This window comes from Scyliorhinus torazame, chromosome 9, assembly GCF_047496885.1.
Source record: "Scyliorhinus torazame isolate Kashiwa2021f chromosome 9, sScyTor2.1, whole genome shotgun sequence".
Classification (NCBI taxonomy): Eukaryota; Metazoa; Chordata; class Chondrichthyes; order Carcharhiniformes; family Scyliorhinidae; genus Scyliorhinus; species Scyliorhinus torazame.
The window spans coordinates 64,195,305-64,212,341 of NC_092715.1; the positions used below are offsets into that span (position 1 = coordinate 64,195,305).

General features: G+C 42.0%; 1 protein-coding gene across 4 annotated transcripts in view; it reads right to left on the reverse strand.

Moving 5' to 3' along the window:
• LOC140429254 (angiogenic factor with G patch and FHA domains 1-like) overlaps positions 1 to 16,800 on the reverse strand; it is an 89,680-nt gene extending 72,880 nt beyond the window's left edge. The window contains exons 1-4 of one of the 4 annotated variants that reach the window (XM_072516028.1): positions 16,754 to 16,798; positions 16,559 to 16,640; positions 4,544 to 4,677; positions 2,956 to 3,140 (exon numbers count right to left, since the gene is read on the reverse strand). In XM_072516028.1, coding sequence (XP_072372129.1) covers positions 2,956 to 3,126 — 171 coding nt within the window. In that variant the 5' untranslated portion in view covers positions 3,127 to 3,140; positions 4,544 to 4,677; positions 16,559 to 16,640; positions 16,754 to 16,798. Of the gene's footprint in view, positions 1 to 2,955; positions 3,141 to 4,543; positions 4,678 to 16,558 lie in introns of all 4 variants that reach the window. The other 3 variants (XM_072516027.1, XM_072516029.1, XM_072516026.1) reach the window with 3 other exon arrangements.
• Positions 16,801 to 17,037: the final 237 nt, after the last annotated feature.

A 17,037-nucleotide genomic window follows, 5' to 3' on the forward strand; every position in this document is an offset into this window, starting at 1 on the left:
GATAAGCAGAGAGAAAAAACTACCAATACTGAAAAGCAGACATTCAAACCACAGAAGCTTTTTTAAAAAATTGTTTTGGCTGCTGTTTTTTGCTTAACTAGCCCACTAAACAAGTGAAGATCTATATCACAATGAATTCATTTTCTCACTCCTCAAAAATAAACCATCCTCTTAAAACTAGAATATTCCCAACCTTCCCCAATAGCATTGCAGCCTTAGCTCCTCAATCCTGGTAGGCTCGGAGATCTCTCCCTTCAACTGTCCCCAATCTTTACATCCCTCCTCCAGTACCGTCACACGTGTAACTAACCCTATTGCTGCTGCATCCTGCAGCTCAAACCACTAATAGTATCAGACTATTGGTACCTCAAATAGCATAAACCCTCTCCTCCTATCCTCTGGAGTCCCCAATCCAGTAAATAAATGGAGTAATTCTTCTCCTCAATGCTCCGGCAACTTGCCAGCATACTACCCCAAAATTGTCACACCCAGGTTCCACTTCAATTCTACCAAGCCGTCCTAAAACCTGCCCGTCTCTACTCCCTTGGAACATCCTGAATTTTAAGAGGCACGATGTAAAACTGAGTACATAGATAAACAAACATCTTGTTAAAGTAATGCTTTTAGGATTAACATGTGAACATAAATCACTAAATGTAAGCACAAATACCCACTATCATTCACATTAACTTTTCAATGTCTCCTATTCAACCACTAAATCAGATAGGTACATAGCACAAAACAGCTTATAAAAATGCTAAAAATATTTATGGCTTGGTAATAATTTAGTCATTTTTTTGCACTAAAAGAATGAATTATTCCGAAATTTGAATTACTATAATTAACACAACAAAGTGCAAATTGAATCAGATTCAGAATTGATGACAATTAGGAGTATAACACGTTGCTGCTTTCTACTTAACAGCATTGATAAGGTGATAGTAGTGCACAGGCTGTCTATACTTAAAATTGATAGTGTTTCAGGATTGGATGAGATGCATTCAAGGATACTGAAGGGTGTGAGAGTGAAAATGGCAGAAGCAGGAGCACTGGCCATAATTTTCTAATCTTCCTTGAACTCAGGTGCTGCCAGAAGATTGAAGAATTGTAAATGCTACGTCCTTGTTGTAAAGATCACCCCAGAAAACACAGACCAGTCAGTTTAACCTCAGTGGTGGGGAAGCTTTTAGAAACAATAATTTTGGACAATATTAATAATCACCTGGGAAAAGTGCAGGTTAATTACAGACAACCAGAATTGATTGTTTAACTAACTTGAACCTCAACAGAGAGGGTTGATGAAGGTAATGTTGTTGATGTGATACAAAGCTGACTGAGTGACAGTAAACAAAGAGTAGCGGTGAACTGTTATTTTTCAAACTGGAGGAAGGTTTATAGTGGAGTTCCAAGGGATCGGTGTTAGGACCCCTGCTCTTCTTGATACACATCAATGACCTAGACCTTGGCGTAGAGTGCACAATGTCAAAATTTGTGGATGATACAAAACTTGGAAATACTGTGGACCATGAGGAGGATGGTGAAGTACTTCAAAAGGACGTAGGTTGGTGGAATGCACAGACAAGTGGAGGATGGAATTTAATGCAGAGAAGTGTGATGTGATTAATTTTGGTAGGAAGAACGCAGAGAGATAACATAAAATAAAGGGCACAATTGTAAAGTCAGTGCAGGAGTGAGAGGACCTAGGTGCATGTGTGCATAATAACTCATTGAAGCTGACAGAACAGGGTGAGAGGGCAGTTAATAAAGCAAAAGACATTGAGTTTTATCAATAAAGGCATAGAGTACAAATGCATGGAAGTTATGTTAACTTGTATAGAACACTGATTCAGCCTTAGCTGGAGCATTGTGTCCAGTTCTGGGTGCCACATTTGAGGAAGGATGTGAAGAAATAGAGACGGTACAGTAAAGATTCATAAGAATGGTCCCAAGGATGAGGAACTTTAATTACTTAGAAAGACTGGACAAGTTGGAACTGTTCTCCTTGAAGAGCAAGTTGAGAGGAGATTTGATAGAAGACGACATATGGTACACTTGCCTTTATTAGCCGAGGCATAGAGGTTAAGAGCAGGGAGGTTATGCTGGAACTGTATAAATTGTTGGTTAGGCCACAGCTGGAGTATTGTGTGCAGTTCTAGAAACCACATTGCAAGAGGGATGTGATAGTCCTCTTTTTACCAGGATGTTGCCTGGGCTGGAGAGTAGAGATCGGATAAACTTGGATTATTTTCCTTGGAGCAGAGGGGACTGAGGGGGGACATGATTGAGATGAATAAAATTATGAGGGGCATAGATAAAGGGGAACTAACTTTTCCTCTTGATGCAGGGATCAATGAGCAGGGGGCATATATTTAAGGTGACGGGCAGGAGGTTAGAGGGGATACGAGGAAAAACTTTTTTACCCAGTGGGTGGTGGGTGTTTGGAATTCCCTGCCTGATAGGGAGGTGGAGGTAGAGACCTCATAACATTTAAATAGTATTTAGGTGTGCCCTTGCCCAGGGCATATAAGACTATGGGCCAAGTGCTGTAAAATGGGATTAGAATGGTGCTGCATGATGACATGATTCTATGACTCTAATTGGTAAAAGAAGCAATGGCAACATGAAGAATAACAATTTCACTCGGTGAATGGTCAGGATCGAGAATGTGGTGGGAATTAAGGCTTTCAAAAGGGAAATAGATCATTTTGTGATAAGGAAACAGTTGCAGGGCTGCCGAGAAAAGGCAGAGTGGCACTACTTGAGTAGCTCAATCAGAGAGCCAACATAGACATAACAGGCCAAATGATCTCCTCCTGTGCTGTAACCATTCGATATCAGCTACAGATATAAAAGGCAATGTTTGGCATGTTTCATTCAAACTTTTAATATTATATCATAATTTTTAATCTCTAACATATATCACTGTTTGTGTTTTCAGACAATATTAGAGCTTACCTGCTTATGTAGATCTTCATTGTAGCTTTCTGTGCGATTTAGTTCTTCCTGTAAAGTGTGAATCTGACTTTTGCAAGATGTTAATTCTTCCTGTAGATTTCTGACCTTCTGCCTTAGATACTGAAGCTCAGAATCAGGATCTAAGTGCAGATCCCCATCTGTGGTCGCCATCTTAAAACCTTAACCTGCACCAAATCAGGCAAAGCATTCTTTTAAAAGAAAGGCTTGCAGTTGTAGAACTTCTCACCATCACTGGACATCTCAAAACACTTTATAACAAATTAATTACTTTTTGAAGTGTGGTCATTGCTACAATGTAGGAAATGTGACAGCCAAATGCACAATAATGACCAGATAACCTGTTTTTTGTTCGAGATGTTTAGTGAGAGATAAATATTGGCTAGGATACTGAGGTAACACTTCCTGTTCCTCTTTCAAATAGTGCCACAAGGTCTTTAAAGCAGCTGGATGGGTCCTCAGTTTAATGTCTCATGATAGTTCCTCAGACAGTGCAGTGCTCCCTTAGTACTTACTGCACTGGAGCATCAGCCTTGATTTTTGCATTCAACACCCTGAAGACGGTGACCTTGTGAGCCAGAGTTGAGAATGCTACCAATTGAGCAACACCTAATATTCAGAGCAATGCATGATATTTTATTGTCTTTATTATTTTGCAGGGCGCGGGTATCGCTGGCTAGGCCCTTGAGGTGGTGGCGGCGGCAAGGCACCTCCTTGAACCACTCCAGGCCACGACACTGATTTATTTTCCACAATAGATCTGGTAGCACTAGGTTTTACAATTATTAAATTTGAATTAAAATGGAATCTTAAATATAATAAACTAAGGTGATTAGTACATGAAACAAGTGTGTCTGGAAGACTTTTTTATGCACCAAGTGTTCAATCATCCTTGCAAAAATAACTTGATTTCCAAACAAACAAATCTGGCACCACATTAAAAACTGTAGGGTGATTTCAAAAGTACATGGAGTAATCTCAATTTAACCTCTGAACATATACCTTCCATAATATCTAATTAGCTATTAAGTGACAATCTTGGACAACATACTTTTGCGGTGACCGCAGACCAGTACCAATTGCATTCTCTTGGGGATTCCATCACCAAGTATAAAGAAGCTCACTAATTTGCACATTAACAAGGGATCAAGAATGAATACTTTAATTATGAAAGAAATGCTTAATGGCATTTGTCCAATGGTACCTGAGCTTATTGAAACATGTTACTCTTCCAGATCTTTCACACATTAATTGAGGGAGGGGTAGGTACAGTGCACACATTCCTCAAAATAGATGGAGCGCCCCACAACGTCAGGGCCAAGTTGGTCTGAACAGCTGCCCTCATTTGACCTGCACAAAGATGGCTAAGACCTGCTTCCTGACCACAGGCAGACGTAAGAACACAGCAAGTACAGGCCAGGGAGGATGGATGCACAACTGTCCAAAATAGGGATGAAAGGATCACTTTTGGGAGTGGGGTTAGCTTGCGATGACGGAGGTCCAAAGCTTTCTTGTGAATCCCCCCAGCTCCTCTTAGCTCATGCAAACAGCTAAAAATATTAAGATTTACCTGCCAGAGTTTCTTTTGGTCCTGTTCCATCTCCCGAGAGACTTGGTCTTATGGCATCACTGCTCTCCCCACTCAGGCTTTCAACTAAAATTGCAGATTTGTCCTTGTTACCTTCCTGCACGTGTCCCACTCACCTAAAAGTGCAGGTTATCAGGACACAGTGGGAAAGCAACAGGATAATAGGTGATGAATTACTGCCCTCATGTTAACTACCTCCTAACCAGTTTCCACCAGGTGAAGGGAGTTAAAATCAAGGCCCACGTATCAGAAACTGAAGAATATCACAAACAAAAAAAGGACACCTGCAAACTCCACAGTCACCCAAGGCCGGGATTGAATCCGGTCCCTGGCGCCGTGCCGCTGCAAATCGTGAAACAACACGAAAAGGCATCACGGTGGCACAGTGGGTTAGCATTGCTGCCTCACGGCGCTGAGGTCCCAGGTTCGATCCCGGCTCTGGGTCACTGTCCGTGTGGAGTTTGCACATTCTCCCCGTGTTTGAATGGGTTTTGCCCCCACAACCCAAAAGATGTGCAGGATAGGTGGATTGGCCATGCTAAGTTGCCCCTTGGAAAAAATGAATTGGGTACTCTAAATCTATTTTGAAAAAAATTCTGATTCCCTCTATCCCATCTCCTGCTCACCTGACTTACTTTACCTCATTCATTCCAACATTAATTTTAAACTATGGTGAATATAGTAGATTTGGGAGAAAAAGGTTTTGGACCTGTAGTTCTTTTAAGCTCTTCATGACTGCGGTTTACGTCACACTATGCTGGAGTCTGTTGTGGACTATTTGAAATACATTTATTGCAATTAGTTAACAATTTCACTACTGTATCATGCCAGCATCTGAATGGTTGGCAAACAAAATAGATTTATTTTTATGTCCTACAATTTCCAAGCTGGTAATAACCTGTTTTTTTTTTAACCTCTCTCCTTCACAAAATGTCAACATCCCATGAATGAATTTTAAAAAACAAGTATCCATTCTAAAACAAGAATATTGGGCATAGAAGTAAAATGGGCATCTCTTGCTTGGCTGAGTCAACCATACTGCATTGCAAACCAAAATAATACCGCTTGCCAGAAGTTCACATCTTGGGATTATTGCCTGGTTAGGATATGATAATTTAGGACAACAGGAATGCAGGGACAAACAGATGGATCACAGATTGGATGATATTACATGGGAGAAATTGACATTACACAGCCAGCAAAATGGAGGAGCAGAAGCTGGTATATAGGTAAGAAGCAAGTTTACATTAACCATCTGGGTTAAGCTTCATTTCATTAATTTTTCTGATTGAAACATTCTGAGGGGACTTGACAGGATAGATGTTGAGAAGATGTTACCCCTCATAGGGGAGTCTAGAACTAGGGGACACAGTTTAAAAAGAAGATGGCTCCCAGTTAAGGCAGAGATGAAGAGGAATTTCTTCTCGGAGGATGGTTAGTTTTTGACATTCGCTTCCCTGAAGAGCAGTGGAGTCTGAGTTAGACATATTTTTGATTTGTTAGGGAGTCAAGAGATTTGCTTACAAAAATATAAAACGTGATTTGCGTTTGGACTACATTTGCTAAATAATTCTGTGTGCTAAGAATTACGCTGACAACCAATTTAAGATTGTCAGTCAGGCTCACAGTGCAGTGCATGTGTGTGTACTGGAAACAACATATATTAATACACATGATCCTGTTCTTTGCAAACAGAAAGTACAAGCTCAAAATTGTGCGTTTCAGTTAAACAAAATAGGTGACAGACATTTGCTGACTCATTCATCAGGGCACTGTCTTGACCAATCAGGGTCAAGCTGCCTAGTTCAAATTTCAAACAATGCTCGCAGTTAACTGTCAGCAACCATCAACTGGTGCATTCTCCATGACAACACCTCTACCAATCAGAGTTCACTTGCCAATCAATTAGCATTCTCTTCTCATTCAGTATAAGTTGCCTTCCCCTTATATTGGTATTCTTGCCAAGTGTATAGAACCATAGAATTCCTAAAGTGCAGTAGGAGGTCATTTGGCCCATCGAGCCTGCACAACCCTCTGAAAGAACACCCTACCTAGGCTCACTCCCCCTTCCCATTACCGCAACTCCATCTAACTTACATATCTCTGAACACTAAGCAGCAATTTAAGATGGCCAATACACCCAACATGCACATCTTTGGATTATGGGAGGAAACCGGAGCACCCGGTGGAAACCCATGCAGACACGGAGAGAACGTACAAACTCCAGTCACCCAAGGCTGGAATTGAACCCAGGTTCCTGGCACTGTGAGGCAACAGTGCTAACCACTTTGCCGCCCCACGCAAAAGGAAAATCCTCGATGTGTCTCTTTTTCAACAATACTCAAGTTCTGTACTACCAAACAACAGTGAGTCAAGAGTTATGGTGGACAGGCAGGAAAGTGGAGTTAACGTCATAATCAGATCAGCTATGATCTTGTTCAATGATGGAGCAGGCTCGAGGGGCCAAATGGGTTACTCCTGTTCCTATTTCTTAGGATCTCACATTTCTTTGAAATGCAAGGGAGGGAGCAACAGGTCAACTTGATCAGTAATAGGGTAGTCACTAACAGTGGAAATACCAGCTACAATTTTTCAAGAGTAAATATGTTGCAAGGGTGATCGAAGTTCTGGGAGGCAATAAGTATCACAGCATCCTTTTCTTTGCAAGTTACAAAACTACATCTATTTCCAATCTTTGTCTCAAAGATCCATATACTCGCCTTGCATCTATATTTGCTGTGTATACTAGATGGATCAATTATATAGCACAAACTTAATGCAGCACTTTTGACCACCTCACGATGTTTTAAAGTGCTTTACTGCCAATAAGATGCTTTTGAACTGTAGTCATTATTGTGATTTAGCTACATGTTCAAGCCCATCCCTGGATTAACCCCATTTTATCTCAGCAATATCCTCCAGTCACACACATCTGAAACTTGGGACATCAGTTAATTCATATCTCACTGCCTGACCACTGGCAGTAGTTCTTTCATCCTGGACGTTGGAATTTAGTCTCAAAACCTGTGCAATCATTCCCCTCCCTCCTGATGTTCAAAAGCCTCTTAAGACCCTTCTCTACGACTGCTCCTGCCTCCCTGTGCTAACTCATTTTCCTTCTCTTTGCATCTCTTGCACAGTATTCCCGTTCTTTGTAAAGCAGCTGTTGCTTTTTATAAGGGACTGCTATATTAATGTTAAGATGTTGTGAATAGTGTAAGAACAAACAAAGCTGCACTTACATAATGTTTTAACTCAACTCAGGACATCCCAAGTGCTGTAAAGTTAATTAGGCTCGAAGAACTGACACTTTTGTTGCAGGCAGAAGTTGTAGGTAATGTATGTATGACCAAATCACACAAACAAGAAAGATGAATGCCCAGGAAATCTGTTTTCAGTGGTGTTGATAGAGAGAACAATGTTGACCAAGGAAACCAAAACTTCCTTCTCATTTTTAAAATAATTCAATGTGATCTTTCATATTCATGTCAGCAGGCAGTTGGATCTTTGTTAATGCCCTATCAAAATAACTGAGCTTGGAGTTCTTCTTCAGGAATGCACTGAAATATCTGCCTAGTTGCCATGTTAAACTTTGGAATTGGCCTTTTTTGACTCAAAGGTAAGAGTGATACCAGTTAAGCCAAGCATACAGTTCGTGGGCTCAGAGGGATCTGGAGTTTTTGGCCCAACTCCAGAACTGGCCTTCTGTCCCTGCAAGTCCAACCTGCGGGCCAACTCAGTCTAGGAACCAGGCATTTTCCTGTCCTCTCAAATTGCAATGTAGTCCATTTTTGCAAGGGCAAATTGCCTGCTACATTTGAATGGTTAAAATCTGCAGCAAGGCTTATTGCCAACCACTTTGAACTTGAAGATTTTTGTGGTGTTCATCCTTATTCTAACTTGATTTTTTTAAATGAATTATAAAACAAATAAATATGTCTTTTCTATCAAAATGAAAGGTCTGTTTCTTTGCTGTACATTCTATGTAAAAACTTGGAATTTGCAAAGAGAAAAGCTGGGGTCAACAGCATTCACTCAAGAGAAAATCTCACTGCAACCTCGGGAATACACACATCTACAGTTAAACGCAGAATTCCCAAAGTTACTATCAAAGATCCATGCTCCTCCACAATTTAATTTATGCATTTTGCTTTGTACTTCCTGGTTCTGACTCCATGTCGGAGGATTCTTCAATTTGGTTGCGACTATCCTGTTCTCAGACACCAGTTCCTCTGTGGATGGCATTATGCAGAAACAGATGGCAAATCAGAGGAAACCTTTGCTGCCAAGTCCATGGAAACTCCTGTGGACAGATGTCAGCGAGGTGAACAGTGGGTGTCATTCCTGCACCACACAGCAAAGCTTAGGCCAGTAGAAGAGGGACTGAAGGAGGCCATTTTGCCCCTTGAGCCTGTTCTGACATTCAATTAGGTCATGGCTGACCCGTGTCGCAACTCCATATGCCTTTGCCCCACATGCCTTACGTAATACCTTTGGTAAACAGAAACCAACAGTCTCCATCTCAAAATTAACAATTGATCTAGAATAGACTGCCATTTATGGAACGGTTCTAAACTTCTACCAACTTTTTGCATGTAGAAGTGTTTCCCAACCATACTCCTGAAAGGTCTGGCACTTTTTAGACTATGTCCATAAGATCATAAGAGCAGAATTAGGCCATTCGGCCCATTGAGTCTGCTCCGCCATTCAATCATGACTATATGTTTCTCCTTATTCTCCTGCCTTTTCCCCCATAACCCCTGATCCCTTTATTAATCAAGAACCTATCTATCTCTGACTTAAAAACACTCGGTGATTTGGCCTCTACAGCCTTCTGCGGCAAAGAGTTCCACAAATTCACCTCCCTCTGGCTGAAAAAATTCCTCATCTCAGTTTTAAAGCATCGTCCCTTCAGTGTGAGGCTGTGCCCGTGTGTTTTTCCCATTGATGGAAAAATCTTCTCCACGTCCACTCTATCTAGGCCTCTCAGTATCCTGTAAGTTGCAATAAGACTCCCCCCCCTCTCAATCTTCTAAACTCCAATGAGTAGACCCATAGTCCTCACATGACAAGCTCTTCATTCCAGGGATCATTTTTGTGAACCTCCTCTGGACCCTTTTCAAGACCAGAACATCCTTCCTTAGATACAGGGCCCAAAACTGCTCACAATACTCAAATGGGGGTTTGACCAGAGCCTTATTACAGCCTCAGAAGTACACATTCTCGCTCTTGTATGTCGCTGTCCTAGATGCTCCAAACAGCAGAAATAAGTTTTTACCTACTCAAATCATCCATTGTCTAAATATCAGGGAACACAACCTAGCTTCTGTAATTTCACCTTGTAATTTAACCTTTGGAGTCCAGGTATCATCATATGTGACATTCCTTCCGAAAGGTGTGCTACCTTGAACTGAGAACACAGCACTCTGGACTTGAAATTGCTGCAGCATGACTTCTCACCTTCTGTATTCAACTTCGAGATATAAGACAGTATTCCACCAGCCATTCTGTATAAATGGCTTTATATATTTTGATTCTGGTGATGAGGAATGATTAAGGAAAGTTTGTACCCAATCCATCAGTTTTAAGCAGATTTATGGTCAAAGGTTTCCAAGCAGAAACATGTCCAGAAACTAGCTGGCATTAGGGAACCTGATGGCGCACCTAACGACACTAAATGTATACAGATGGGTCAGAATATGGTGGCGGCAGGGTAATTGGAACCTGATGGCTTAAAAGGGGCCCAACTGCAATTTAGGTCTATCCCCCGCATCCCCCCCCCCCCCCCCCCCCCCCCCGGCACCCCCCACTGCACAACCAATAAGAATCCCAGAAACTGACCTCTCAATGTGGCAAAATGTTTCTTCAGTTCAGTTGTACTTCAGGACATCCTCTCAATTACTTCCAGATCCAGTGAGTACTCATAAAAATCTAAATCACTTTTCTCAATGCTCCATATCAGATTATAATCAAGTATGAACACATTTAACAGTGTGTACATTTATTTAAGAACAATCGTAATATGATCAAGTTAAAGAAAAAGCATGCAAAAGCTGCACCAAAACAAAAGTAGGTGGTAGGGGCGGTAAGTTTTTTTTTAGAAAAGACCTGTCAGTTATAGATCAGTTATTCTAACATCTGTTGTTGGGAAATTACTAGAGGCTATAATAGGGTGACTGAAGACCTTGAAAATTTTCACCTAATTAGAGAGCCAACAGATTTTGAATGGGTACATGTCCAATGAACCTGACTGAATTTCTTTGAAGAGATGTCTTAATAGCAGACAGGGGGAAAGACTATTGCGTTACTTATGTGGACTTCCACGAAGCACTTAATAATGCCTCTCATAAGAGATTTTGTAAAATTGAAGCCCATAAAATGGAAGGTAATTTACCTGGTTAGGAAATTGGTCAAGTGGCAGGAGACATAAAGCAGAGATAATGGTTAGATCTATTAATTGGCAGGATGTGGCCTGTCATGTCCCGTAAAAAACTGTCTTGGGGTTCCAACTATTCAACATACTTATTCATGACTTAGATGATCGAGAGAAAGCCAACTATCCAAACTTGCCAATGACACAGTGGTAAGTGGCACTGCATGAAGTGCATGTGGTAGCAGAAAAAAAAAATGCTGAGACTAAATTAATGGGTACACCTTGCAAATGGATTTCAATGTAGCCAAATATAGCAATCATCCAATTTGGGCATAAAAAGGATAGACCAGGGTACATTCTAAATAGCAAAAAGCTAGAAAGTGGTGGTTGAAAGAGATTTTAGGGTTACGGTACACAGCATATTAAAAGATCATGCTGAGGTACAGAAATAATTTGAAAAGGCTAATGAAATGCTGGCCTTTGTATTTAGAAGATTAGAATAGAAGGGGGTAAAATACCATGCTTCAGCTACTCAAAGCTCAAGTTTACCTCACCTGGCATACTATGAGCAGTTCTCAGCACGCCACCTTTGGCAGGATATACTGGTCATGAAGGGAGTGCAGAGTAGATTTACTACAATACCGGGATTCCAAGGCTTAAATTAGGAGTAGAAATTGCAGGAGAAATCTAGATGGCTGTGGGTGATTTGGTCAAAGTTTAAGATATTAAGGGGAATCAAAGGTAGATAGTAGTTTCTCTCTTTTCTTTTATTCTTTCAAGGGATATGGGCATCACTGGCTAGGCCAGCATTTATTGTCCATCCCTAATTGTCCTTGAGAAGGTGTTAATGAGCTGCCTATTTGAGTCGCTGCAGTCCATATGAAATGAAATAAAATGAAAATTGTTTGTCACAAGTAGGCTTCAAATGAAGGTACTGTGAAAAGCCCCTAGTCGCCACATTCCGGCACCTGTTCAGGGAGGCTGGTGCGGGAATTGAACTGATCTGCTGGCCTGCCTTGGTCTGCTTTAAAAGCCAGCTCTTTAGCCCTGTGCTAAACCAGCCCTGAACATGTTAAGTACACCCACAGTGCCATTAAGGAGGGAGTTCCAGGATTTTGATCCAGTAACAATGAAGGAAAGGTGATACAGTTCAAAGTTGGAATGATGAATGGCTTGCAGGTGTTGGTGTTCCCATTTCCTTCTAATGGTAGCAGTCATGGAAGGTGTTATCTGAGGAGTCTGGATGAGTTCCTGCCGTGCATCTTGTTGATGGCACTGCTCCTAGTGTGCGGTGATGGAGGGAGTGAATGGTTGCAGATGAAGAATTAATAAAATTGCTACTAGATCAATTGTTGATTTTAAAGCTGAAAATTTGATTGCTAACCAAACGTATCAAGGATATATTGGGTAAGGTCACAGAACAGCCATGATACCATTAAACAGCAGACCAGGCTCTTGGGGCTAAATAGCTTTCTCGTCTTCTGTATTACCCCAGGGTTGTTCCATTGATCTCGGCTCTTGCTACTGCCTCATACACAGCGTTTCTAAAACCCACCCCTCCAGTAACCCCATTTTACAGTGCTTCCAGACATACTGACCTCTTCCCAAACTATTGTTGCACTGTTGACAATCCCATTCCTTCGCAGTGTTGTACCTCCAATACTGATGAATCAATATTAGCCTTATTTTTGGAAAGCTTTGGCGATTTGTTTAAGGGCATGGCCCCTTTGATATTTTTTGATCAGCTACACACACACAACAAACTTAAAGAGGTGAACTTGTGCAAAGCCTGCACAGGAAACCTGCGGATGGCTGCTTAGTGGAAAAACTTGCTGTAATGCTACCTGACATAACACTGTTTCAACTGATTTACAATGAGAGTTGGTAATTGTAAAGCATGTCTGCTTCATGGCCTACTTTGTAAGAGGAGCCACAATTGCTCGTGTTGTTCTGGTATTCATAAATGGTACAATGTAGTGGGAGTCATAGAAACATAGAAGCAGTAGGCCATTCGGCCTTTCAAACCTGCTCTGCCATTCATTATCATGGCTGATCATCCAACTCAATAGCCTAGTCCCGCCTTTCCCCCATATTCTTTGATCTCCTTCGCCCCAAGTGCTATATCTAACCGCTTCTTGAAAATATACAATGTTTTGGCCTCAACTACTTTATGTGGTAATGAATTCCACAGGCTCACCACTCTCTGGATGAAGACATTTCTCTTCATCTCTGTCCTAAATGGCCTATCCCAGATCATCAGACTGGTTCTGGACACCCTCACACCATCAGGAACATGCTTCTTGCATCTACCCCAACTAGTCCTGTTAGAATTGAAAGCTTCCTATGAAGTCCTCCCTCTTTCTTTGCCCACTTGTTGGCAAATACACAATGTGCAAGTTCACCATGACTTAACCTTCAGAAATACTAATCAGAAGCCAAATATAGAACAGTAAAAAGGGGCTATTTTGGAAAAAAAATTAAAGAACTCTTAAGGAAATTGATCAGGGAGTTTATTCAACAATGCTTTGGAACAAGTGGGTCACTTGAAAGACATAATGCATAGATCATAGAATTTACAGTGCTGAAGGACGCCATTCGGCCCATCGAGTCTGCACCGGCTCTTGGAAAGAGCACCCTACCCAAGCCCATACCTCCACCCTATCGCCGTAACCCAGTAACCCCACTTAAGCTTTTTGGGCACTAAGGGCAATTTAGCATGGCCAATCTACCTAACCCGTACATCTTTGTACTGTGGGAGGAAACCGGAGCACCCGGAGGAAACCCACGCACACATGGGGAGAACGTGCAGACTCCACACAGACAGTGACCCAAGCCGGGAATCGAACTTGGGACCCGAGAGCTGTGAAGCAACTGTGCTAACCACTATGCTACCGTGCTGCCGAGCTTAGCTCAGATTTTCTTTAGGTTAAAAGTATCTCCCCCAACTTCTCAGTTGAAAGGAGGTAACTGGGAGGTGATCTTGTACTTTATATGGTAGATTCAATAGAAACATTCAAAAGATAGCCTCAAGGACAATTCGGGATTGCTGGCCTTGCCAGTGATGTCCACATCCCAACTCGTGAAATAATAAATTAAAAGTAAATACGCAGAAAGAAAGAAATTAACAGGGCTAGGTCAGTGAGATTAATTAGATAGCTCTACCAACAGCAAGCATAGGTATGAGCCAAATGATATAATAGGTATAGAAACAGTAAATTTAGAAAATTATTTTGTGACAGGAGGATGAGGATTAACAAGTTATTCACAAGGAGCGAGCAATACTCCCAGGCATTGTATGAAATTTAAAATCCTAGAATCATTTAAGAAACTAGAGTTCAGAAGAATGAGGGGGGATCTCATAGAAACCTATAAAATTCTAACAACACAAGACAGGATAGATGCAGGAAGGATGTTCCCGATGGTGGGTGTGTCCAGAACCAGGGGGTCACAATCTGAGGATACAGGGTAGACCATTTAGGGCAGAAATTAGGAGAAATTTCCTCACCCAGAGAGTGGTGAACCTGTGGAATTAATTAACACAGGAAGTAGTTGAGTCCAAAACATTGTGTGGTTTCAAGAAAGTTAGATATAGCACCTATGGCAAAGGGTATCAAAGGATATGGGGGAAAGCGGGATTATGCTATTAAACTGGATGATCATCCATGATCATAATGAATGGCGGAGCAGACGTGAAGGGCCGAATGGCCTCCTCCTGCTTCTATTTTTTTTCTATGTTTCAAATAGGAGGCCACTTTGAAAGACTCCAGCGTGTATCTAGATGGCTGAATTAAGATAGGCCACTCTCCTTAATTTGTACTTATCTTGCAATGTCATTGTGCAAATGAGGACAATAATGGAGACACAAAATATCAACATAAGTAGCACTCCATATCAGTTTGACACTACTATACCAGAATTTCCACACCAAATTGATGTTTTGACAATTTTGAATAGAAACCTTAGCAATGCTAACGCTAAAGACATTTAAAAGTCGCATCAAAAGAATTGAGCTGTAAAGAGATTCATATCATGCCATTGTTATTTTTTAAATAAGAGTTAAAACTCTTATAAGAGTTTTATATCAGACATGAGGGTGACCTCGCAAGGTTAGGTGATGATTTCTGAAAACTGGTATTGATCTTTTGAAAAGGCCATATTTATGAATTATGAGCTTTATTTTCATGTGAAAACGATTCAATTTTGGATTTGATGTATGGAAAGTAAGTAAGGTTTCCTTCACTGTTATGTCACCTGCCTTGAGAGCAAAACACAATTCAGAGACTCATGTAAAGTTCTAGGCTGACAATTCACTGCAGAGAGTGTTGCATTACTGGAGGCGCCATCTCGCAGAGGAAAAGGTTAAACTGAGAAACAAATTGTACCATCAGCTGGCACTTTGCCACGGAAGAACAGAGGTCTCTCATTGTCCAGGCCAACATTCCACCCTCAACCAACACATCAAACAAACAGTTTTTGTGATTAGGATTGTGAAATCCGACTACTCACTAGTTGGTTACTATGTTTCCCTACATGAAAAAGTGATTATACTGCAAATGTATTTTGTTGACCATGAAACACTAGGACGTCCTGGGGTTGTGAACATAAATTAGTTATTTCTTCCTTCCATCTCAAAATGCTGATTTCAATGGACTGAAAAAATCTTTTGCTTTGTCTATCAGAAAACATTCCGTAATCAAAACTTCTGCTTAGGTCCCATGGCAACATGGTGGCACAGTGGTAGCGCTACGGCCTTCCAGCGCCAGAAACCCAGGTTTGATTCTCCCCTTGAGTGACTGTGTGGTTTGCATTCTCCCTGTGTCAGCATAGGTTTCCGCCCAAAGATGCGCAGACTAGGTGAGGTTACGGAGTTACAGGGTTATTATGGGGGTTTAGGCAGGGTGTTCTTTCCAAGGATCAGTGCAGACGCATTAGGCCAAATGGTCTCCTTCTGCATCATAGTTATTCTATGAATTGAGTGTTGGGTTAAAATGTCCCTCTCAACACCATCTCATTCAGATTTCTACCTATGAGTGAAGAGCAGGGGACCAAGTTGGATTTATCAGCCATCTCAGAACCCATAGACCAGAGTGCAAGCAGGATCATCCTCAATCCCAAGGGAATGCTGAAGAATTGGACGTTATTAAAGAAACAGACAGAAAGGCACTTTTATGTCTGTTGCACGATTCCTTACAAATAAATTCCAATTTCCCCCTACAACACTTTTACGCATTCTTCTTAAAGGCCCTCGTATTCCACACAGCATATTAGACAAATCTTATGAATTTGAAAAAACAGAAATGCACGGCAGGAGAGAAAAAAAAACAGGGAGATAGCCAGCCACAGGATAGAAAATATTGGAAACATACAGAATCCATCGGGGGGGGGGGGGGGGGGGAAAGGCAGGTTAACATTTCCGGTAGATGTGAACTCAGTTAAAATCTCTCAATTCTAACCGGGGAGCTCAACACCCGGAACATTTCCCCGTCCCCTGGCGGGCAGACAAGCTGCACCTCCAGTCCCGGTTTTTGCTTCCTGTTTGCTGTACAATGCACGTTATATGGGGGGGGGGGGGGGGGGGGGGCTTGCAGCCGGAGCCCGGGCGCTCTCCCTTCCCTCTGGCTTACCATGAAAATCAACGACAACAGGCCCAGCTCCCAGTCTCCGCGCCTCAAACTCAAGATTTGACCCTGGCCTCACATGACAGACCTAAAAAAGCAAATAAATCACATTACTGCCCAGCACCCACTACATCCTTCTCGCGGCAAAATTTATTTCGCGTTCCGTCAAACTGAAAAACAATTGCTGCAGAGCTGCTGTACTTAGCAAGCGCAGCCATCTTGGCGTCTAGTCGCCGTGAACGTCGCCGCCGTCTCTCGACGGGGTGACGTTAAGCGCTCGGCGCCGCCGTCCCTCGACGGGATGACGTCAGGCGCTAGGCACTGTCGTCCCTCGACGGGATGACGTCAGGCGCTAGGCGCTGCCTCAACGTCAGTCCCGCCAACGCAAGTCGGACATGCACTCGTGACCCGTTGTGCCCTCTCTGCAGGGCGTGATGTGGCTTTGTACGCTGGGGGAACTTGTGTTCTAAGGAACTCGTGAAGTG